The sequence below is a fragment of the Pocillopora verrucosa genome, chromosome 5 (genome assembly GCF_036669915.1).
Source record: "Pocillopora verrucosa isolate sample1 chromosome 5, ASM3666991v2, whole genome shotgun sequence".
Lineage (NCBI taxonomy): Eukaryota > Metazoa > Cnidaria > Anthozoa > Scleractinia > Pocilloporidae > Pocillopora > Pocillopora verrucosa.
The window spans coordinates 11323267-11347465 of record NC_089316.1 but is presented as its reverse complement, the minus strand read 5'-3'; the positions used below and the strand labels follow the sequence as shown (position 1 = coordinate 11347465).

At 41.9% G+C, this 24199-nt stretch overlaps 3 protein-coding genes across 3 annotated transcripts; 1 reads left to right on the top strand and 2 right to left on the bottom strand.

Annotated features, from left to right (window-relative positions):
- Nucleotides 1-612: 612 nt before the first annotated feature.
- Nucleotides 613-11275, bottom strand: LOC131777278 (uncharacterized). Its single transcript, XM_066166367.1, has 5 exons — nt 11094-11275; nt 8695-10482; nt 8203-8214; nt 2939-4825; nt 613-2213 (listed from the first exon to the last, which is right to left on the bottom strand). The coding sequence occupies exons 1-5, from the start codon at nt 11263-11265 to the stop codon at nt 613-615; spliced, it is 5460 nt and encodes a 1819-aa protein (XP_066022464.1). The 5' UTR covers nt 11266-11275.
- A 1030-nt stretch (nt 11276-12305) lies between these two features.
- On the top strand, nt 12306-15405 carry LOC131777279 (ras-associated and pleckstrin homology domains-containing protein 1-like). The gene is made up of 2 exons (XM_066166366.1): nt 12306-12633; nt 13165-15405. The coding sequence occupies exons 1-2, from the start codon at nt 12306-12308 to the stop codon at nt 15393-15395; spliced, it is 2559 nt and encodes an 852-aa protein (XP_066022463.1). The 3' UTR covers nt 15396-15405.
- A 3084-nt stretch (nt 15406-18489) lies between these two features.
- LOC131777280 (uncharacterized) lies at nt 18490-23218 on the bottom strand. The gene is made up of 2 exons (XM_059093545.2): nt 20299-23218; nt 18490-20174 (listed from the first exon to the last, which is right to left on the bottom strand). Exons 1-2 carry the CDS (start codon nt 23216-23218, stop codon nt 18490-18492), a joined length of 4605 nt encoding a protein of 1534 aa, XP_058949528.2.
- Between the last annotated feature and the right edge of the window lie 981 nt (nt 23219-24199).

The following is a 24199-nucleotide window of genomic DNA, read 5'->3' as shown; positions in this document are numbered from 1 at the left end:
GATAAGTGGGGTGACCCAGCCAGGCGGGTTGCCTGGTCTGCTGGGTAGGATAACCCTGACAGCTAGGGTCACGATTTGCAATGTAAAAGTGTCAAGGTGGGGTAACCGCCAAGCCGGGGTTACGCTCAGGTTGCACTTACAAGTGCGCCAGTAACCTCTAAAGTAACTTCAACCAGGGATCCCGGGGTTGTAAGATTGTATGTAAACGCGGGCTATTTTTCCACCTCGGCTTGGCGGGTTACCCCACCTACCTGAAGTCCTCTACCTCCATGTGAACTGGCCCAAATTTCATCTATTTACTCGATACGTGTCCCGTCTAAAAAGACATATAACGTAATTGCAAGGTCGCTATAAATATCCTTTGAAAGCCCACAACTGTTGAAAACAGTCAGCTGTAATATTCCTCGCAGAAAAAGCAAACCTAAATCGAAAGCTAAGGAAAACCTACATGTGCATTTTGCGATTCACATCATAAAAAGCCCTCCCATGACTAAAATGAGACAAAATAAATTCAGCCAGAGAAAGAAAGAAAAAACTTTTTTTTTATTTAAAGTGACAGTTGTCTAGATTATTACAAGAAACCTTATTTTTAAACGATGTGCTTAAATTTGCCTAGCTGTCAATATCTTCATAATCGCCACTGTTATAATTTTGACCAGATTCATTACCCGAACTCTCACTATAATCCTCTGCAATGTCCTTTTCCTGTTTTGATTTGCTATGTTTGCTAAAATGCCTATGATTGCCTGATTTAAATGACTCCACAGTACCAAGAGGAGTTTTTTTGTCTTTAGTGCGAGTGTCTTCTACAAGGTGATGAGACGCACCTTTCGCGTAGTGTGTATAAGTTAAGAAATTCTTCAATGACTTTAAGGATTTAACCTTCTCGTTATGCCCTGAATAACTAGTTTCTTCAATTGTTGAGGCTGACTCTTCAGTTATTTCATCTTCAGGTAACATTGCAGTTTTTGAATGGCTCAAATGATGACCATGATGTTCCTTGATGAAGGTGTGGTCACCCTCTTTATCGTGGCCTGCATGCTTGTCTGAGCCTTTGTCCTGAAAATGACGAAATTTGATTCTATCATGATTATAAGGCACATGGTGCTTTTCCTTAGAGGATTCTGGAGATTTTAAATTATGCTTTGGGCTCTTGAAGGTCCTACTTGCACCTCCATGACGAAGGCGGGAAATTTCAGTATTTTCTAATGGATTGTATTGAACATTTTCTACATGGATTGAATTGGAATCATGTTCTGGTGACATTTCCTTGTCCTCTTCTGTTTTAGATAATGGAAATTTCTTTCTGTGATAGCGAGAATGAACATTGTTACGATCACTGTTGAGAGCACCGTTGACTGAACGATCATACAACAGCTCACTCTCTCTCGTTTCTTCATTGCGTAGTTTTCCATTTCGATGCCGATCATGAAGTCTTAGATACTTCCTTCCTTTATTTGTCGGATGCATTTTGCGTCTTCCCTCGTATCTTTGCTCATTTCCTCTGAAGTATGGTAGAGCATGAGAATGACGAGGTTGGTCCAAGTCGTATGGCGGCTCTTTTTCCGCCTTGATATCAATATTATTGCCATCGTCATCACTATTATCATCGCTATGATCATCATCATCTATTTCATCAGTATTAGAATCAGCATTATTATCATGATTATCATCAATACCATCATCATCATTACTGTCATCTTCATTGCCATTATCATTTATATCATCGTTAGAAAAATCCTCGTTGAGTTTACTGTCTTCCCTGTCAGTGAAATCTCTCCGAGAGCCGCCATGAGACTGCACCTTCTCCTCGTCCTCCTCTTCCTCTTGATCATCTGTTTCGTTGTCTTTTGTATTCCAATTGTCTTCTTCCTCGGGTTTAATACTAAAATGCCCTTTAGCATGACTTCTATATGTTCCTATTTTCCTTCGTTCTGATTTAAGCGCTTCTTTAAAAGCACTTTCAAATGATTCGCTTAAACTATTGAGTGCCTCAGCACTTTTACTGTCCTCTGGGCCTCTTGTTGGATTGCTATTTTCCTTTATGATAAATACCTGAGGGGCTGGAGGAGGAACTGGATATGCATTCTTCATGAGTGGCAATGACGGAAGAGGGGGCGAAGGATTTGTGGAAGAGGTAGATGAACTAGGAGGTGCTGGATTCGCGCCAGGTGGCCCTGGACCAACAGGATAACTTGTAGTTTGAGAAGGACCTGGAAATGGGAAGAATAGATTTGAATGTCACATAAGGAAAGAGAATAATATCTCCAAACTGCTTCCAGCCAAGCACACCATCAGCTTGATTTAGACTTTAAAGGTGATATGCTCATGTTTGAAGTCTACAGTGAAAATCGCTAAAAGATAATGGAAACACTTACAAAGCATTCCAGCATTTCTACATAAATATATTCAAATCAGCGCAAAGAGAACATTTTTATATAGATACCTACAAATAAGCAACAACATATTTTCAAAAAGTACGAAAAGCTGTCAGTAAACTTCTCAAGGAGTCTATTGTAGAAATAACCATCCAACAGATAAGAGTTTGGAGAGCATTCCATTTCGATCACTCATCAACTCAAAAGGATAGTAGATCATTAGATCCAACTATGCTTTTTTTCTTCTTTGTAACATTTCACGCGTTAAACTCGACCCTTTCCTCATTTCCATTCAATAAAATGAAGTTACGTCTGCTAAAATTTTCCTTCATTATCTTTCAACGCAGTTTTCTTCAAAAAGGATACTGCAAATATAACATTCTTTACGTCCCAACGGTTTTAAAATTATGTTTAAGAAACGTGCCTGCTCCAAAGACGGTTTTACTTATAATTTCTCTAAACGTGATACTCACCAGTAGTTGGTGATTCACCCGGTAAGACTGGAACTGTTGGTATCTCGATGGGTCCGTAGTTGTCCGGAGGAGGAGCAACTAACTCACCTTGAGTCTTTGAATTATCAGGACCTGGAGAGCCTGTATCAGTGGGAGGTGGCTCTAATTCAGGTGCAGTATTTTCGCTCCCAGGCGGTTCAGTACTCGTTCCAGTACTTATCCCTTTTCCTGGAATCTCCGGCTTAGGTGGGACAGTCGAACCAGGAGGACCTGGAGCTGGAATTTCTGGCTCAGGTGATGGAACAGCTTCAGGGGATACAGGAGCCGGGACCCGACCTGGCTTTGATGAGGTTGTTTTTGGAGGAGAAATTTCTGGTTTGGGTGGGAGTGGGGGTGGAACAGCAGGCGCTAGAGCAGAACCAGATGATGAAGGTTTAAGTGCTTGAGCGGACGGCTGAGATGCTGTGCCAGAAGACTGAGTTCCAGGCGATGAAACAACAGGAGAATTAGGGGCTTGTGGTAATGTAGGAACAAGTGGCAGAAGTGGGGGCGCTGAAGCTGGCTGTAATGCTGGACCAGGTGGCTGAGTTCCAGGTAATGCAGATGATGAAGTGAGAGGAGGCGCTGAGGCTGGCAGAGGTGGTGCTGATGCAAGTTGCGATGATACACCGGGAGCCTGAGGTCCAGGTAATACAGATAATGAAGGGAGAGGTGGAGCTGAAGCTGGCTGCGATGGTGGCACCAGACCAGGTTGGGGGGGAGCTGCAAGGGCAGTAGCACCGTTAGAGATTTGCATAGGTTGTATCTGGTTTACGGTTGATGCTGGTGCCGGCTGCACAACACCTTGTTGCAGCTGAGGAACTACGGCACCCCCACTGGGAGATGACACAGTTCCTGTTGCAGTTGCCCCTACAGGCTGTGTGCCTGCTGCGGCATTTACACAGGGACATGGCATTGACTTACAACAGTCTAATGTGTCAATTATTTCCTCGTCGACGTCTTTGCAAAGGTTGCAAAGGTCCGGGCACCTTCTTTCGCATCCACATCTACAATTGAAGGGAAGCAACAAAGGCAGGATTCCAGATAGTCCAGAAAGAGTATTTGTACCTCCTACTGGAGCTTTTCCAGCTGTGGCTTGGTTTTGGCTTCCACCTGCTGGATATCCTTGATTTTGATTCCCACCACCGGGTGGATATCCCTGGTTATGATTTTCACCCGCTGGATACCCCTGATTCGGATTTTCACCCGCCGGATACCCCTGATTTGGATTTTCACCTGCCGGATATCCCTGATTTGGATTTTCATCCGGCGGATATCCTTGATTCGGATTTCCATGCGCTGGATATCCCTGCGCTGGATTTCTGCCAGGCTGATAAGCCATTGGAGTAATTACTGGCTGAACAACTGGTATAACTTTTGGGCGACTTTCCTCTTTTTTGTTTAGAGTGTTAAGCAATGCAGCTGTTTGAAGAATTTCTGCAAAGTTTGAGTCTTCTTTATCTGGAGGTGGAGCTGGAGCTGGAGCTGGAACTGGAATGGCAACTGGTGGTGGTAGAGGTGCTGGTAAAGGTAATGGAACAGGCGCTGGAAGGACAGCCGGAGGCGGACGAGGAGGTAATGGAGCAGGTAATATAATGGGCTGTGGAGCTTGCACTTGTGCTGGCATCGGAATCACAATTGGTCTCACAGCTTGATAAGGATTGGTTGCAGTGATTATAATGGGTTGCTTACGTTGACCAATGATGTTGGCATCGTTGTATTTTTTATTTACGTGAACATGAACATTAATGGGAACATTCCGACCTGGTAGTGGTACTGGCTGGGGTGCTGGCTGAGGTGGCTGTATGGGTAATATTGTGCTGCCAGTATTTGGGTCAACTCTTTGCCCATTTATGGTCACGATAACACCTTTTGGTGCACCCTTAATGTGTACCTTACGCCCGATAAAAGATCGCCTGATGGATCCTAGATGATTAAGCGGATGGTGAAGAGATCCTAAAATAGAGTTAGAATTCTTTCACCTTTACTGCACATGTTCTCGGTGTAAAATGTTGCTCTGAAACACGTGGCTCTAGTCCTAATTCTATCTTACCCTTACACTCTCCAGCTCAATTTCCTGAACCACAATTCTTACTGTTTTCTGGTAGTAAAATGGTAACATCAATACATATATTTATTTGGTCATTTTTGACAAACAATTGATATAGGTTTTGAATCACTCCGAGCGACACTTCACAGCCTTGATGCAAAATCCTTTACTAATTGAGAAGATTATAAATGCGGGGTTGGATGCACCAATTGTTGTAGAGAGGAAAAAAACCATGCACCACTACATTTTGAAAGTTTATACTCAATTGTCCTTTGCATTTTCTCAGACTACCACGAATAAAAGGGACCACACGATTGTAGTTCAGAGTAGTGTACTATAATGATCTAAAGAGTTTCCACGGTCATCCCCCAAGTGTTAGATCACTTGATGTAAAAACTCCACAATACACTTGAGCACTACTCATATTAGGAGGTACCTTAGTTCATTCTTATAAATGATTGAAAATACAATCCTGGTCATTCAGAACGTCACTAATCCACGCATTTTATGGCAGAAGTAAAAGATCCGAAAGCCAAATGATTCCTATATCATCCTTTGAAAATTATCTTGAAATCATTACTTAATTTTCAACTCTAAGAAAACTATTGGACCAAAGAGGATTCCATGTTCAATCTCTCTACCCTGACATAACGAAATCCCGCAGCCTTCTTTTCAATCTCATCGCGATCTTTTTTAAACTACTAGAAGCTACAAACAATGCATATATGACTCAAATTATTTTTTTTCTATTCGAAGGCTTTCCTAGCGGATGCTCGTTAATTACACGTTCGTTTCACGTGTCCAGTCAGGTTGCTGAGTCATTTTTAAAACTACGATCTCCGTCTACTTTTTTTTCTCATTTGAAGGCAGTTTTCTAACTTGTACTATGCTACTTGTAATCTAACATATTTCCTCTTATTTATATCGTGAGCACTCTTTTTGAATTTCAATTAATGTACCAATGAATTGTACGAAATAATAAATGAATACATTTTTCATCCTTAGTATGATCTTAAAGTCAGGTTGATTGGTGGCATGTAGTTCATATGACTGTCTCTTCTAAGTTTAAAGGTCGAGCGCTTTAATATCAAATCACGTTAAAGCGCAGTGTAACAGCATGCGCTGTAGCAGATTTCAGCCGTCATTTCGATACAAAAGGCATATCTGAATTGAAGTTCCAACCAAATTTGTGCAAACATTGATTTTGTTACTGATATTGAAACCCGATACCTCGTCAACAGGAAACGACCATTTTTCACTTCATCTCACACAAAGTCAAAACATCCTGAAAAAATTTTTACAAACAGCGTTTTCGTATGATCTGTTTTCATTTTTCGGCAACTTTTTGTCACGTCAACCACGGCTGGGCACATTCACATTCGACAGGGTCGATTCTAAGTTCAATCACCGTCTGTTATTTTTCCAGCATCTAATTGTATATGTAATAAATACTGTCTCTACAGATCGTGCGCTTCACGGTTCAATTTCATTGTCAAGTAAAGGATGGGAAGATTAAGTTTCCTAATACTTAATGTTAGGTCATCCTTGTCTCACTCAGATCCTATATCCACTCCCGTTACACTTCAACTAACAGAAAAAAAGATAGTTCATGATAACATTTCCACTCAACTCTTACCATTTATCCTCCTTTGGAGAAAGTAGTTGTTTAATTTGTGTCTTCTATCCTTCACGTCAGATTCTGTTCGTGACCTTTGGCCGTTTTTTCTATGATATCCAGCCAGAGTGATCACCCAATGTACACACAGAACTTGCCATAGCAGAAGAACCTCTCCCTTGATTTTCATACTATGAGTTATGGGTCACAAACCTTATTTCTTTCCATGTTTTATTACCTAGCACTAAAGTGCTGTAAATGCCCCGTTTAACTCGAACGCCATGCATCAAATATTTATAAACACCAGTCGACAAAACTGGTTTTGCATTGTTCCTGAGTGATCCTTTCTTCATTTTTTTTAGATATGGGAAGATTAGTTTGACTGCTTACAAGTAATCTTTCTTTCTTTCGTGACTCATAAAATAAAGTTTATAACTTAAACTGTTGGATTCAGCTTGGGGTTCTTTAAGACGTTAGATGAGTCGTGATGGAAGTTTCTTAAACCAAAACTTCCATTGTTATGGAATCCTACTTCCTCTTACGACTACGAAAAGAAAGCAGGGTAACGAATTACCCGTTGACTGTTACAGGCGCTTCGATAATGCTCATTTGTTCAACAAGAAAGGAGGAAATTGAACAAAAAAAAATCAGCACAAATCAATGGCCATAAAAATGGTCTTAGTCCATAAGATCATCTACAAATTAGTTCTTCCCCTACATGCAATCAATTCGTCATAGCATTTGAACGCTTCTAGAATTACTTCATCTTCGTCTGAAATATCCTGAGCTACTTGCGTGGCAAGAAATGCAAATTGAGGAAAAGATGTAGATTAGAATTGAATACTTCAAGAATAGTTCTGATGTCTTGAAAATACACTTAACTGACTGTTATTTTGAAAGATTTTCAAATTAGTTGGAGGAAACCATTCACAAGCATTTTGCGGAGGAAAGTAATTGCTAATGCATTAAAAAATATTTTATGGAATTGCAAAAGTCTAGTGAATGAAAAGCCTCTGTCCTGGATAACTTTATGGACTATTTTCGGCGAGTGATAAGAATTTCAGCCCAGGGCAGGTTCAAGCACTTTCGTGCAGTGCAGTTCAAACCTAGTAAGTATTCTGAGGGTGGGAGCAACAGTCTAGTGCATCATATGATCTTCAGGGCGAGGCTAGTTTTGAGGGGGACTAATTTCGGTAACAGGGGTATCAATGCGGTTAACCGTTAGCCTTCGTCGTAAAAATTGACAAATTATAATCATTAGTGGTGAATAAAATTAACCGTGAAAATAATTCTGGTGATAACAATGGAAACACACTGATCGTTTGTTGTAACAGCCATCACCCCATACCAGTACCGGTGAGTGACATTTACCAACCGGAACGGAAGTCATCATTGACTTCGATAACAATTGCAGATCAAGTTGTCGAGACTTTTGTCATTGTTATCGACGATAATTGTTGAAACAGAATGTACAAGGACAATTATCACAGAACAACATGAACGTTGAATAAAAAACCTTTTTAATATAAATTGTTTAAAATGTATCTCTATGCAAAAGGATTATCTAGCACCAAAGTCTGTGAACGAAGAAACTTGAAATGTGCCAATGAAGACCCATCATCTTAGCCCGACGTGATATATTTTGCCATCCCATTCAGCACGGCTCACTTCGTTCTCTGACTAAGTAAGTGAGAAAGTGAGTTGCTAAGTAACAAGCTTTTCAAACTTCAGTAACCACAAGAGCAGTCTACTCTGATAGGGGAACCTCAAACTACACTAAGTTGAACCGTACATTGATTCAATTTTATCCTAGCCATTTTAAAACCTCATAGCTGTCGTAAAATGGAATGAAATATTCTGAGCTACTGTTTATTTCCATCTTTCATGAGAGGAAATCTGGCGCCAATCTGGTCTTTTTCTCTCAAAGACAATTTAACTTCGAGCTACTAACCAAGCACCAATACATACGGCATACCAATATATCAAGTCAATTTTCAGAAATGCCAGTGAGATTAACAACACACTTTCATGTTGAGGTCTCCACTACTTATCATTTCAGCCTTGCTGACAATGAAGAATAATACAATATAAGAAAACGAAGACCTCTCTCTAACTCTCTTACAAAAATTGCGAGGAAGCCTCTGCTGATTACGAACGATTATTTCTTCCGTCCATTGGAAGGATTTATTGAGCCAGTATTGTACTGATTTAAAATGTTGCCATAACTATTCTCTCTGCTACTATTGCACAGGTCACACGGATTAGCACACGTCGGCTCGCAACCACACCAACACAAACTGGGATCAAATCCTGGAACACCTGCTGATGTTGTTGCAGGCAGAACTGTGCCAGTGCCCTGTCCTTGAGCTTGAGAGAGACCTGTCACTACTCCAGGTGTCCCTGCTACTCCTACATTAGGCTGCACAACGGGTGTTTCTGAAGTGTCAGTCTGGCCCTGACCTTGAGCAAGGTTAGGGTTCCCACCAGCGGTACCAACAGGCGACGCATTCGCAGGCAATAGGGCATTATAAGATATTGGAGGAGGCACAGTAGCGATTGGTGCATTTGATTGTACACCAGGTGATGGACCAGGTAATGGTGGATTGTTAGCCTCAAGAGGGCTAGCAGAAGGTTCAGGAGCTAGCCCACTCAGAAAGTTTGGTATCGTTGGTTCAGCATCCATATTTTGGCTCGTAGCAGCAGGAAAACCCAAGTTCTGGCTGGTTCCGGATGGATTCCCTACGTTTTGATTAGCTCCTCCTGGGTAGCCCAAGTTTTGATTCCCACTAATAGGATCTCTACTGTTTTGCTTATTGCCGTCTAAATACCTGTTATTTGGATTCCAATTGGCAGGATACCTTACGTTCTGGTTTACACCGCCCGGCAGGACACCCCTTGCAGGGTAGCCCAAATATGGGTTTCCTACAACAGGATTTCCCACATTAGGGTTCCCAACGGCAGGATATCCCAAGCTTGGATTCCCTACAGCGGGATATCCCATGCCTGGATTTCCCGTCGATGGATATCCCATGTTTGTGCCAACGGCTGGATATCCCATGTTTGTGCCAACGGCTGGATATCCCATGTTTGTGCCAATGGCTGGATATCCCATGACGCCAGGTTTTGCCGCATTAAGGCCTCCCAGGACGCCTAACGTTGCTGGATATCCCAAGGCTTGTGACCCTGTTTGTGGAACAGTTTGCGCTGGGTATCCTAATACTGGGAGATTACCTTGAGGATATCCCAGTGAGGGATTTCCGATGGGCTGAGTCGCAATCTGAGGATAGCCCAGAGGAAGATTCCCTATTGATGGCAAAGCAGCAACACCTGAAGTACCCGGGAGCAGAGAATTAAGAGAATAGCCATTAGAGGCAAGTGGGTTTTGCATCAATGATGGAAATCCTTGTGTTGCGCTTTCAGAAGAGTCTCCTCCCGATAGAGTCTTCAACAAAGCAGCCGTAAGTAATATTTTACTGAGACTTGATTGGCCCTTCTTTTCAGGGGGCGCTGGTGCAGTGGTGGGAGCAGGAAGTGGTAGTACTTGAGGTTGTACTTGAGGAACCACCATGGGTTGAACTTGTACTGGCGCAGGTTGTGATGCCATCGGAGGAACTATAGCTACAACTGGCTGTGGCCTTGGTGGGGGAGCTATAATAATCGGCTGGTTACTTGGTCTCCCAGGGGGGCTTACTGGTCTAGTAAGGTTAATGTGGAGGTTGATATTGTGTGTTTGAGGCGAAGGAGGAGGAGGAGGAGGAGAAGTCGTTGGCACGCTAGCATTGATGGAGAAGTTTGATCCTTGAGCTTTGCTGGAATAAACATTTTGTCCATTCACCCTGACGATCACTTCTTTTGGGGAACCTTTAGCATTTAAGAACTTTTTACGGTGCTTAAATATCGAATGAAAAAGATGTCTATGCCTCACATTCATTGGTACACTTCCTGGTCCTGTAAAAAAAAAGGGATAAGTCAGCTTATCTCAAGCCATGTATAATAGGTCGGTCTTAAAAACATGTGATTAGCACTGTCGCCTCAAAGGAGAGATTCTTTTCAATCCTGAGGAAACAAATGAAATTTTAAAGAAATTTATACGGGTGGGAAAGAAGTTTAACTAAGTTCAATGTATTTCAAACCTATCTTTGCCAGTCGTTTGGAACCACAGGGGAATTAATAATGAAAGGATAATGACGGCTCTTTTTGGATCAGAATAACAACATGGACCCCTTTTTTTAAGTAAAAAAACAAAAGACAATGTTGGTGTAACGGGGTCATCTAAAATTAAAAAAAAAAAAAAAAAGAAACTCTGCAATTATCAGTCGCAATTATTCTTAACAGTCATGCTTATAAAGGCAAATCACATTTGGAGTGCAAAAATAGAAATATCGTCTTGAGATCGCTACCTAACGGAATGCAGACTCTTGTCAAGAGTGAGCTGTCTTTTAATATAAGATTTATTTATTCTTAAGTTCAAAAACAATAAAAATACACTCAATAGTTCATGATGTCACTGACTAAACATACGAATGTATTATTGTTAACTTTTACATCGCCTTACATACCATGCTTGTTGTTCTTGTCAATTTGATTCTTTCCATGACTGTATAACCTTGAATGAATTCGATGTGACGACTTAAATCGGCGGCTTTGAAGTCTCACTGATTGTGCTGCCCTTGCTATCACATGACCCAGAAAAAGCAAATGTATGGACACGCAAAACAAGGCAAATCTCATCGCTTAAATATATCGAGACTTAAACGAATAAGAAAGAAAGAAAGAGTATCTTGTTTGTGGTTACTTCTACATAGAAGAACGGCAAAATTTAATATTCAGCACCACCCGTTTCCATGCTGGTCGCTTTATTGTCCGAATTGGGCAGGTGTGACCGAATTAACCATTTGAACTTCCCCCCTGCAATTTTAGGTTTTCATCTCCTGGGCGATAAAATCACTGTGAGAGTTTTGGTCGTTTACGATTAGGTCACCCCGCGCTATTAGTAATACTTTCTGTAGTTAAGCTTTTGTTCATAAAACTGTCAACTAGGAGCTTCGGAATTCTCTTAATGGGGTGAATGTGTTATCCAGGACTCCAAGAGTCGAACAAATATTTACTTAAATAAAAGTTAACAATTCCTTTTGTCTGCATGCTTACATACCAAATACGAACAATAATATCACACTGGGTAGCTTAATTAGGCTCGTTTAATTACACCTTTTTTCCGTTATTATAACAATACGGAGAAGGCGTTTTAAAGCCCGTTGGCGAACCTGGAGGGAGGCTGATGATTCAACCTGTAGAGGAGTTTTTTTTATTCCCTATAACTCACGATCGGGAAAGTCGACTCAACTTTTTGAGTTATGATGATAAGTTAGCATGTCTTTACTTAAGTTAAATACGATCTCAAAAGTGAAGTTATCATTGTTATCAAGGTACCTATTTCCGAGAAAAAACTGCATTTACGATAACCTCTAAAATTAGCGTTTTTGGATAAAAATCCTGCGCGTATGGTAACTTAGCACCTGATTAAACCTGCTAGTCTTTCAAACACTAGTTTTCTGCTTCGTGACATAAATATTTAAACGAAAAGTTGGTTAATTATGTACTCTAAGTAAAACAAGACTCCGATGGAAAAATTAGTAACAGTCCAGTGATGTTTATCGTTTTAAGATAGATATTTTACTTCTCTGTATATCTTAAATATCAAGGACCTGTGGTGAGGATGTTGTTTGGGACGAAATGATTGCGAAAAGGGCCAAGAATTCGCCAGGGGCAACATGAAACGTTTATATGCCCTCCATGTGAGAGAGTTTGTGATGCTATGTGTCTCTATTTTCATCTTCATGGTGACGATACATGAAGGAACTGCTTTTCATAACAGGAAGACCGCACACCTAAAGACAATCACTTTAAAACGGAGAACCGACAAGTGGGCCGGAGCTTCACACGGAGATGGTGACCCGCAAGTCAAAAGAGCCATAGACAATGAAAATGTCAGACCCATGAAAGATACAAATGGCTATTTCATTACGACAGTTTTAAATCACAAAAGGAATCTAATTGCTTCCTTGCACACTGGTGAAACAAAGCCAAGAAGATCCAATGGTAAGGTGCATATAATCAAGGAATTACATTTTTAATCACATGTGACCAACATATTCATGTTACACGTAAACCGATCGAGGTCACACAAAGACGATTATATTCGTTTCTAATTTAAAAAAATTGTTTTATGCTACTCACGGGGCCAGTCTATGTATGTTTCACCTGATACACTATTGTCGACATGAACAATCCGACTAATCGACGCCATATTATTGTGTCAGAACCAGAAAATTCGCTTTTGTAAGGCCGATAAGGTAAAATTCAGACCGCTATAGCCAATTTAAGGTATACCGTCTGTACTGCAATGTATAAAAATTCTTGGTGTCACAGTATTTTTATGTTTAGGGCGAAGGTACATGATGCTGCTTCTGTCCAACCGGGTGAGTAACGTTAAGGACACCTGTCAAAAAGACCGGAGGCTGATGGGCTATCCTCGATTGGATAACAAGCAATACCCTAGCTCATCTCAGGCCATAGGAACCAAAAGTAATCACAACTAATTTTTGTTTTGTTTTTTTTTTCTACTAACAGATTTCACTTGGAAAAGAACTTACCTACCATCAGCGAGAAAGCCCTATTGGGGACATTTCCTAGGCCTACATCCTTGGTACGACCCAAACTTGTATAAAAAACAGATTTCCAACAATGAACCAGTGGTAGACGATGAGCCTTTCATTGTTTTGCCACCTGATAACACAATAAACACTAAAGATGAGGCTTTCAAACTGGACGAGGAAGCTGAAACTGCGGCACCAACGGCAAAGAAGATACCTACCACGACACCTACAACGCCTACGACACCAACAACGCCTACTACACCCACAACAACACCTACGACGCTCACGACACCGTTAACAACTCCAACTACCCTACCCCCGATAACAACCCCTCTGCCAACAACCCCACCAACCACTCCTCCGACACCACAGCCCGCGCCGTCAACCCCACGACCTATTCCACCGCCGCCTGCACGGCCACAAATCATAGACATCCAGTCTGAAAACCCTTTACTTAAAAGAGGGACACCACCAGTTCCTGCCAACATCAATCTAAATCTTGAGATTGGGGATAACGGCGAAACGGCTGAGGCTGAACAACATGAAAATGTACCGATGTCACCAACACCACGCGTGATTTATGCTCAAACCTTGCCCGCTCCCGCAGAATCTACCCCACAGCCTTCTCCCCAAATAATCATTGCACAAATGCCTGCCGCCTCGGAAGCGTCACCAGCCGGTCAACAACCTCAAATAGTAATGGCACAACCTGCTCAAGCACAATCTCAACCCCAGTATGCCCTTGCACCTGCTCCTTCACCACCGCCACAACCACAATACATTATTGCTCCTCCACCCCCAGTGCCAGCTCCCCCACCACAATACATAATTGCATCTCCACCAGAGCCTCAACCGGCTCCAGCTCCAGCTCCCGTAATTGTTCCTGCACCACCACCGGCTCCTATAATGTATCAACAACCAATGGTGCAATCACCTCCAGCCCCCGTTTACGCCCCTGCAGTGTATTTGGCTGAAGCTTCGCCACCCAGAACCGTTATTGCCACACCTTCGTCACAAAATTTTGCTGCTCTACCTGGACAAGTGACTATAGCCGCATCACCGCCGGCAGCAATAACGGTGTCCTCGTCAGCACCTGCGGCACCAATGGGAGGACTAAATAACATGTTAATGTCCAACCCTGTTATGGGACTACCTTCGTTAAATCCAGTTTCTCCTCTTCTCTTAAACAACAGGCTTATGACACAGGGAGGGTCTTTATATCCCGGAGGCATGGGCAGTTTGCAGTCACCATTAATGCAATCTTTAGGCTTACCTTTGCCTTCGTACGCTTCCCCACTCAACCAACAATTACAATACCCTTCATCACTCATGTATCCCTCCCCTCTTTCGCTACCTGGTATCCAACAGTTCCCTAATGTCCTCTCCTCTATTGGCCAAACAGGCTATGATCCCCTTCTGTATAATGGTTTAATCGGAATGTTTGCCAATGCCATTCGCTCTTCCATGACCCAGTCTCAGCCGAATGCCCTTGCATCTGCCTTGGCTCTCGCTGCAACTCAAGCTCAGGCGCGAAACCAGCCGCCAGACCTTTTAACAGCTGCTCTTGTACAAGCCTTGGCACAAGACATGCAGCAAGGTATTCAACCAATCAGTAATGATAGATTAGTGCAAGCGTTGTCGCAAGCACTGTCACAGGCTCAACCTAGCATGCGGCAGGTCCCCAACCCTGCTCCTGCCCCTGCACCTCCCGCCTCTTCGTTACCACCGCCACCAAACCCACCACAACGTTCCGGTCCTCCAGTGCCGCTATATGAAGTGGTTCCCACTGTGACGAGACAAGACGCTCCCCCTCGGGCTTCAAGGTCCAACGCAAGTAGAAATGAGTATTCTGTGAATACAGTTGGAAAGGCTTTAGCTAATGCCCTGATAAAGGCGGCAAGAAAAGTTGCCAGTCAAAACACACGTCCAGATAAAAGACAACATAAAGGGTCTCGCCACAGACATCACAAAGCCGATAGCGATGGTCGGTACGATAATAACGAGCATTATAATGTTCGTTCATTTGTTCCTCTTTTATATGCACACTCTCCCGACTATAAGTACGAAAAAATACATCGTATGATCAATCAATGGGAAGGAAAGGACATGATAAAATATTACGCAATGTTTCGCACATTCTGGAGGCGTGTTGTTCACCCTTGTTACTCCAGAGCCTGTTTCATTTGCCAGAGATGTCTTGAATAGTTCGTAACTTCAAGCAACCTGTGAGATAAGTAAAAAATATATTTTGTAAATACAAATTCAACCATATTCTTTTGTATAGATTCGTAAATGTGCTGCTTCAAATTTTGCCATCTTGCAGCGTAAAAACAAGAGATGTAAAGGGTTTGTGTATATCTAATTGTGCCGTTGCTTACGCTGCGTTCAACATGCACGTTAAATGGACAACGGAATTTGAAGATGCAGCAGTCCCAAGACAATTAGGCCTACTTTATATTCAGGTAGTACCAAAAAAATCTGAGGAAAACATAAAGCTGAACATACCCGTAAGATGGTCACGGGACTAACGTTTTGTAAGGTAAAAAAAGTTTAAAATTCGTTTTCATTGACGTGTTGACCAGTAAGTGTGTTGCAGAAAAAATCTGAAAAGTACGTAAAATTTTCCTCAACACTTTTTCCCAATACGAAACGAGACTATTTCAGCAGGATTGTAGGAAAGACGTGATTTGATATTTTTACAGTTAGAGTGTAGGTAAGTGTGTGCCGTAAGCTTAATTAATTAGTCGTCGGCACTTCAGTAAAATTAAACGGTGGTTTGCAATTGTTTGTTTAAACGTTTAAGTGTCTATTTAGAGCTTGTTTCGTAAGTAGCGCCTAAAGCTTGTCTCTATGTGATAAAACATTACCTATGTTTAGTGAAGCCGGAGAACTGTATTTTCTCTTTAAGCGAGGTTTTGAAATGAAGCACCTGTCTGGTCGATTCTAATACATTTTAGGAATTAGAAATGGATGTTCAACCACAACTATCTCGGTTTCAAAATACAAAGGACTTCCACGAATTTCTTCGATTGGGTATGGATTTTACGGTAAATTTTTTTGTAAACTGAAATGAAAGTGAACTTTTTTCAATACCGATATTTTCGAATGTACATCGCGTAACGCACCGACAACACTATTACCCAATTATGCTCAAATATGACCAGTGCCGAAAGGTGCCTTTTTAAAGAATATTTCAAAAAAACTATAAAGCTTCCAGTCAAAAGGAAGAGTCCATAAGATAGTTCACTCGGAGTACTCTTGTAAGCTCCTGAGTTTAGATAACAACCTAATGACAGTTACCCACGCCCACTGTAAAAACAAATATCAATAATTTTCTTATTTTTCGTGAAAAAGACGGTGACCTGGTGACTAGCACTCTGAATTTGGGGCCGAAGGGTTAGGTTTTGAGCCCTGGTCGGGTTAATGTGTTGCATTCCTAAGAGGGGGGGAGGGGCACAATATGTCAAACAGGGGGTACTCACCAGTTATCACCATCTGAATATTGTAGGTTGTTTGCTTAAAAAAGGCTTACAAAGGGGAGGTTACGGGCACCCCAGAAAGCCCCCTCCCCCCTAGTTGCGCCCTTGGCAAGGATCATTTAGTTGTCAGGGAAACCTGACAATATGCTCGTGGAAAACCAGCGATTAACTAGCATCACATTCAAGGGAAGTGACAACATTCCTAGCCACTTTATGCTACGGAAACCAAAATAAACCCCAGCCAGATAAGCCTCTAGTATAGCGAACAAACTCGTTATTAGTAAATATTTTATTGTTTGTATTGAGATTGTGCCGACTTGAGATAATAACAGTTGCAATTCTGTTACAGATATGACTACGTAATAGTTATCGTAATTTCAAACCATGCAGGTCTTTGCAAAGCTTAAGGAAGAAAAGATAGGAAAAATGCTAGTGGAAGTTGTGTCTTCTCCAACGAGCAAATTTTTTACTCGTATTCCTACAAACAGTGAAAAACTAAGGGAAAACTGATATTGAATTCTGAGGACCAGAAGAGTCGGCAGTGCGCTGATTCACGAGCTGACAAACAGGTTAGAAGGCTATAGAGAACTTCTCACTCTAGTTGTGGAAGGTAACGTTACGAGTTTTTTTTTTTATCCTCTGTGACTTCTCAATATGGCCAAAGTCTTGAAGTTGGAAATTTATAAGAAACGCAAAGAAAACGCAAGAAACCTGTAACCCACACCGTACAAAACAGCCGCAAGAACAGACAAAGAAACATAATTTGGTTTAATCCGCCCTTCAGCATGAATGTACAAACAAACATTGGCAGAGAGTTTCTGAACCTCGTCAGTAAACATTTCCCGAAAAATCATCGGTACAGCAAAATTTTCAACAAAAACAACATGAAAGTTAGTTGTAGCTGCACAGACAACCTACAAACCATAATTAAGAGGCACAACAGAAAAATACTCGAAACAAGCAAGACACCCTCCACGGAAAACAAATGCAACTGCAGGAAAAAAAACGACTGCCCTCTGGAAAAAACCTTCCTCACTTCAAGCATCGTCTACAACGCCAACGTAACAACAGAAAATGACAACCGGAAATAATTACATTGGACTTACTGAAAGAACTTTTAAGCAACGTTACACACAACACAAACTTTCTTTTCGGAACAGAAACTATTCAAACAGCACGGAACTATCAAAGCATATCTGGACACTCAAAGACAGCAACGCCAATTTTACAATAAACTGAGTGTTTTAGCGACCGCCCCGGCCTACAGCAACAAAAGCAAGCGGTGCCTTACAGAAAAACTTTATTTAGTTAGAGCTAAGAAACCGTCTTTATTAAACAAAAGAACAGAACTCATTTCTAAATGCCGCCACGAGAACAAGTTTTACTTGGCCAATTTCACAAGCCGATAACAATAGCTCTATAGAATCTTTATTTCTCACATAGATCAGATCATCACACTAGTGAATTAATTAGCTACTCATTTAATTTGTATATAGGGAGGTATGTTCTTCATTTAATAAAGTTCTGTCTGACGAGCGCTTAGGCGCGAAACTCAGAGTAACAGAGAATCGATGCGTCGTCTTTGATTCCTTCACTTATATATAATATTTATTTAATATACTTTTATGCTATTGTTGCGCTAGCAGAATCTCAATAGGAAGTTACTCTGAGCAAACGAAATTAATGTATATCCTATGTTGATTAATGGGTGTCTTCAATCTTAGACTCTTCAGCTGCGGAATATGAAGAACGTATTTTCAAAACTAATAGTTAAAAATTTGTAATACTTAAAGACACAAGAAATCTTTAACATTCTCTCTCTAGCCCTTAAATGTTTTCTTTTGGCTCGTTTTGTTAAAAATGGTTTCCTTTTTTGCACCAGATTTCGTAGAATCTGCTTCTTCTTTTGCCTTGTTTCCTGGTGCAGGTACCATCAACACTGTTTCTGCATTGCTGTCATCAGCAAGGTCGGATGGTGGGTTAGGCAGAAAGAGCGGCACGGAGCGTTGTCCCTGAGTATCAAATGTATAGCCGGGAACAACATCGGGGTTATCATTTGATCCTTTCGGTTTCACAAAGGCATTTTCAGGCTGATCATCTGCCAAATTCCCTTCCATATAAGCGGTATCTGGTCTTGAATAGGCTGGTCCTTTCCATTGTGTAAGAGCTCTTTCAAGTTTCCAATTGAAATCGAAGGGTGCCTGTGACTGACTTAGGAGAGGCGATTTCCAGTCTAAATTGTGTATGTTTTCCCCATTTTTCTTGAGAACGCCTTGACCTAATTTAGCAGGATAACCATGATTACTTAGATTGTCATCATTAAATTGTTCATTTGCCTCACCCCTCCAACGTGAACCATAACTATGGCCTGTACTTGTTTTGTCATCAATTGCCGATTGTTCCTCAGCCGCTGAATCGATTAGTTTTTCGATGGAGTTTAAAGAAAGATTCGGCAGGGTCAGCATGTGGCTATTTCTTCCTGGGACTGTCGCATCAAAACCATTTTCTTGAAGACCCCCTGGAACATTTTTGTGAACATCTCGATTAGTGCTAAATGTAGCCCGTTCCTGCAAAAGAGAATTCTGAGGTGCCTTAACATTTTGGCGTAAATCAGCTCTTTCTCGTTCGGCTGATGTAGGAGAATGTAGTCTCCTTCCCTCCTGGTGAGGCCCAAATGTACGAGAACTAACCATTACTCGCCCTTTCGGGGAAGGGGTGCTATCAAACTGTTGCTTGAGTAAACCTGTCTGCATGGTATCTAAGCCGCCAAGTAATCCTGGAGTGAAATTTGAGTCGCTTTCTCCATCCTCATTTCGTTCCCCGTCAACAATGGATTTCCCCGCTTCCGAATATGATTCTTCTCCATCAGATAAACCATGAGTGCCTTTTTTTATCTGCTCGTTTTCTGGCGTAGCCTGTGCAGCTTCTTCTGGAAATTCCGAGTAGCTATGGCTTGCAAGCCCCGGTATAGACTGTTGGAGTATTTCTGGGAAGCCATTCGCGTTCAGTGAAAAAGTTGAAGACTGAGATCCTTTCTGGCCGGTTTCATTTTCCTCACTCCCTTCGTCTCTTGGCATCTCCTTTGTGGGTTTCTCGGTGGATCCCAAAGCCTCTTGACTACGAAGAATATTCAAAGTTGTACTGACAGTGTTTGGCTGATTTCCGACTTCTTGCCACGACCTTGCAGGACCATTGCCTGTGTATGAAGCCTGTCGGCTTGTACCATATGGAGTGTTTGCACCGGCTGAGACTTTGTCTGGGAACTGATCTACCGCTTGAGAGAGTTCCATCAATGATCGTGGTGGGCCCTTTGGAAAAGAGAGCAATGGAAAGCGTCGAAAAATTTGCTGTGGTACAACGGGAGTATATGTTAAGGGCCATGGTGCAATTCCCGGTGAAACGTCTACGCCATACGATCTAGGCGCTATTGAATATCCTTTGCTCAAGATCTCGTTCATTGGATCCTCCACGGGATAGACTATTTGTGTTCTTGGGTCGTTAGCAACTGAAAAAAAAAGGGAAGAAAAGTAGAGAACGATTTTAGATCCTATATGAAATAACGCTTCGTATTTAGAAAACTTCGTGTTGATCTTCTATTTCCATTTATTTCGTTTTTGAGGAATACTCACCTGAAACTGTTTTCTTGTTGTGAATATCTGTCTCATTTAAATGTGCTTGTGTGCCTCTCGCTTCTATCTTCGAATATTCCCTTTGGTTTGTGTCCAATAATTTAAAACTTGACTTAAACTTTCTTTGGCGCCCATAAGAGAATGGCCCATTAAACACTTCATGGTGTTTATGGGCATGTGTCTTACCACGGCGAACCTCACGTTTCCTGAGAATTCGTCTCCTTCCAATGTTCGGAAAATTTTTATAAAAGTGATTCTTGAATGGGGATGTATGATATGGAACAGGACTTGGAATATATTCCTGACCCAATATGCCGTGAAACTTAAAGCCTTGATTCACAGATGGTACAGTCGGTGGTGTCTCAGTACCCCGGCTATACTCTTCCACTCCTATGTTACCCTCTTCTGAGACATCATCTTTATAAGGAGGAGAACGATAATTCTGATAATTTTTAGGGTAAAAAGCATTGAAAATTCCAGGCGTATATATGGCTGGAAAGTCATCTCTTGACCGAAGGTTGTCAGAATTAGCAACCAAATCTAATCCTGGGAGACGAGATGGCCATTGAGAGGTATACTTTCGAGGATCAGACATAAGTGAAACTTTGCCTTTGCGCAGAGGGTACCACTTGTTGAGCATGGTGGCTGATTGATCTGTCACTTGGATTCCCGTCAACTGTACATTCTTCGCCTTTCCGTCTAGGCCTGGATTACTAGTATCGACGCCTTCTGCGTTAAGTATAGGCTGCCCTTCAAATGCCCTATTGTTCTCTATTTTAAGGATCTGGGAGGATAGTTCTGTCGTAGGGCTTTGAAAGCTTTCAGCGTAGTTGCCTTTGCCTACTTGTGAGGAGATTGAAGTCTTGAAACCTTCACTGGTTTGCGGTATTACAGTTTGGTCGTGGGAGTCATGTGGAGTTGCTTTTTCGACCTCCTCAGTCTCCCCTCCTTGTGTCTCTGTCAGCCTGTTTTGCACTCTCATGTACCAAGGAATGCCAAAATGATTCTGGGTCGACGGAAAAGGTAGCGTTCTGTACTCAGATGGAAAGTTTCGTACTGGTAATCCAAATCGTTGCATCGCCATAAACTGCTGAGGCATAGGCACCAATGGAAACCGAAATGGACTGTAAGAAAAAAACCGTGGGTTAATATTGCCTAAGGAATGAAACAACCCACGTGACTGCATCGCACGCATACGTCTCGCCATAGCCATTTGGTGGGCTTCAAAGGGCCCTCTAGTATTGAAGAATGGCTCGTATCTTTCTGTCGCACCATTGTCATGAAAAGGTGCTAAGTGGCGATTTAGGTACGCGTTTCTTGTATTGAAGTATATTCCACCGCCGTTTACATTTATGAAATTCCTAGCATGTTTTTGTTTATTTTTCTTTCGTTTGCTAGGATGAAGCGCATGATGCATATTTGACGAAACGTTTTCTGGTGATAACGAAGGTGACTTCTCCCTTTTCTTGTCCTTTTTCAAAACCGCTGGTACACCTTCAACTGTTGCAGTCCCAGGTGACCTCCCCTTCGCGATTTTTGCAGTCGAGTTTCGAAAAAGATCATCTGGCTGCTGAAGTGCCCTTTTGCGCATGTTCTGCTTTCTTTGCTTTAATAAAATCATAGATGCCCACGTAACGTTAGATGCAAATTCATTGAGAGCGCCCCAGTTCCGTCTTCCCTTCGCTTTACGCATGGAAAATCTCCTCTCTATCTCGTCATTGACGTTACGTTTATCAAAAAGACGAGCATCATTTGAATCGTGCAATATTTGTGTTTCTCCTAGCGTATAGCTACTTAAGTCATCATTTCTGTGAGCTTTTGTTAGATCAAGACTCCGCTTCTTCATATTACGAAGAATGTGCCTTAACCTGATCAGCTTCGGATCATTTAGTCTGCTTTTCCTTCTTATGTAGCTCGTAGTTCCATACGAAGTTCTTGGTACTGGTCTTCCTTCTTCTTCTGCTCCGGATGTCCTGTACCCTGAATTCGACGAGGCGGGCTGGTTCAGTGCACTCTCAGAAATCAAGTTACTTCCACCAAGATTAACCTCTCCTAACACGTTTGGAAGTGCAGTATCACTGCTGTCATATGCATTTTTCAGATCTTGACTGGACTCAGGTTCTAACTCTCGCTGCAATGCTAATTCTCGCTGATGGTAGTTATTTGCTAAGCTTGGTATGTAGAGGCCTGGAGTGGCCCTCCCGTTTTCTGAGGACAAAATTAACGCACGAGCTGGAATTCTGCTCATCTTTTTGATGTGAGATATTCGATTGCGCTGCATTTTAAACAACCAGCTAGGAGCTTTGGGAGAGATACTCGATTCATATGGATTCAGGCCTACGCGAGTGTGCATTATTATGGGGAAATTTCTCGTCATTGCTGCGGAACCATAAAGTGGAATAAAAAGTCCGGGTTTAAGAGGGATCCAGTCTTTACGAAGTTTTTGTCCTTTCCTGAAACCATTCTGGCCAACAAATGGCGAACTTGTCTTTCTGATGCTATCTCTGGCAACACGAAACTGCTTATAAACAGGAATAGCTGTTTGACGGTTCCAGATTGGTGGATAGTCAGCTGCATCATAGGCCAGTTTCTGGTTGGGATTTCGGCTAACATCACCATACTCTCTAACATCATACTGGAGTTGGAATGGAAATTTCGTCTTCTGCACTTCTCGCTTCGGAGTTTGGTCAGGTCTTTGGTGAGGGCCTAGGCTTGGATGGTTCCAATATTGATAGATATTGTGCCTGTATCCATTTGTCTTTGCTGGTCCCAAAACAGCGGCTGTGATCTTAGATCTACGTCTGGGGCTATAGAATCTTCTTTGATAAAGTTTCGGTCTCGGTGAACTCCATACTTTTGGAACATGAGGTCTACTGTTAGCTCCTTTCTCAAATCGTGATGCCAATGCAGGTATTTTCATTCTAGAACTGGACGTAGATAACATTATTGTTCTAGGAGGGTTCCAGTTTTGAAGAACAGTCCATTTGCTTCCAAGTCCGCTTTGTAGTGGTATCGCTCTGCTTGAAGTCTTCACTTCATGTTTAAGGTTGTAGACTGGTGATCTCTGGTGAAACCTTGTGCTTAGATCGTACCCGGCTTGAGGGGCAGAACTCCAATTGTCGGTGCCTCTTTTAATTTGCCCAACTGAGGCTCTAAATGGCCAGAGGACAACAATTGGCCATAGGGCTAACATGGAGCAAGTCAAATTCATTTCCAACAAAATTTCTCCAAAGCTAAACGAAATTATACTGCCGACATTGCGATCATTTGTCTTAGTTTAGCCGATCGGAAGACAGCAACTCATGACATCATTTGACATTTGCAGCAGAGGGCGGGGCTGTAAGTGATTAAATTTATGCACCACCCGAGCGGATGACCTCTGTATGTCCCCCTGATGTCAACATTTGCTTGTATCGCCACTTACGAGCGTTTAGATCAAAGTTTTCACATAACTAATTATTTCTGACCACAATGTATAAAACTGAGAAAGATGGTCTTGCAAATATTATTAGAAAACGCTGAATACTTTAAGGCTTCTTCATTCAAAAACATGACTTTATGACTTCTAAATTCTTTCCTAGGCGATTGCCTATTCTTAGATAGGTGACATTTCCAGCGTCATCCGTTTGTCCCGTCCTGACGTTAGGGTCCAGTCAAGTCACTTAACTATTTTAAGCTGACAAAAGGGGAAAAATTGAATGTGGATCAAGATCTCTTCATGTCATCAGGTTTATTGTAATTTTGCGTGATGCCCTTGTTGTTTATCGTTTCTCTTTCTAAGTAATCTGGGAAAAGATGGCTTAGGTGTGCTGTTTGTAAACCGATTCTGAAAACGATCCTTACAGATTACCTCAGGTGTTTTGCTCTTGGAGCAATTCTCCCTTTTGAATAGATCAACCCT

What these genes read in the sequence shown, in the direction of transcription:
- LOC131777278 (XM_066166367.1), bottom strand. Translation starts at nt 11,265, where the DNA reads ATGAGATTTGCCTTGTTTTGCGTGTCCATACATTTGCTTTTTCTGGGT. An exon ending in TGACAAGAACAACAAGCATG is followed by an intron (nt 10,483 to 11,093) that starts GTATGTAAGGCG and finishes TTTTTTTTACAG; the next exon opens with GACCAGGAAGTGTACCAATG. An exon ending in TGATAATTCAAAGACTCAAG is followed by an intron (nt 2,214 to 2,938) that starts GTGAGTTAGTTG and finishes TCCCATTTCCAG; the next exon opens with GTCCTTCTCAAACTACAAGT.
- LOC131777279 (XM_066166366.1), top strand. Translation starts at nt 12,306, where the DNA reads ATGAAACGTTTATATGCCCTCCATGTGAGAGAGTTTGTGATGCTATGT. An exon ending in AAAGCCAAGAAGATCCAATG is followed by an intron (nt 12,634 to 13,164) that starts GTAAGGTGCATA and finishes TTCTACTAACAG; the next exon opens with ATTTCACTTGGAAAAGAACT.
- LOC131777280 (XM_059093545.2), bottom strand. Translation starts at nt 23,218, where the DNA reads ATGAAAATACCTGCATTGGCATCACGATTTGAGAAAGGAGCTAACAGT. An exon ending in CAACAAGAAAACAGTTTCAG is followed by an intron (nt 20,175 to 20,298) that starts GTGAGTATTCCT and finishes TTTTTTTTTCAG; the next exon opens with TTGCTAACGACCCAAGAACA.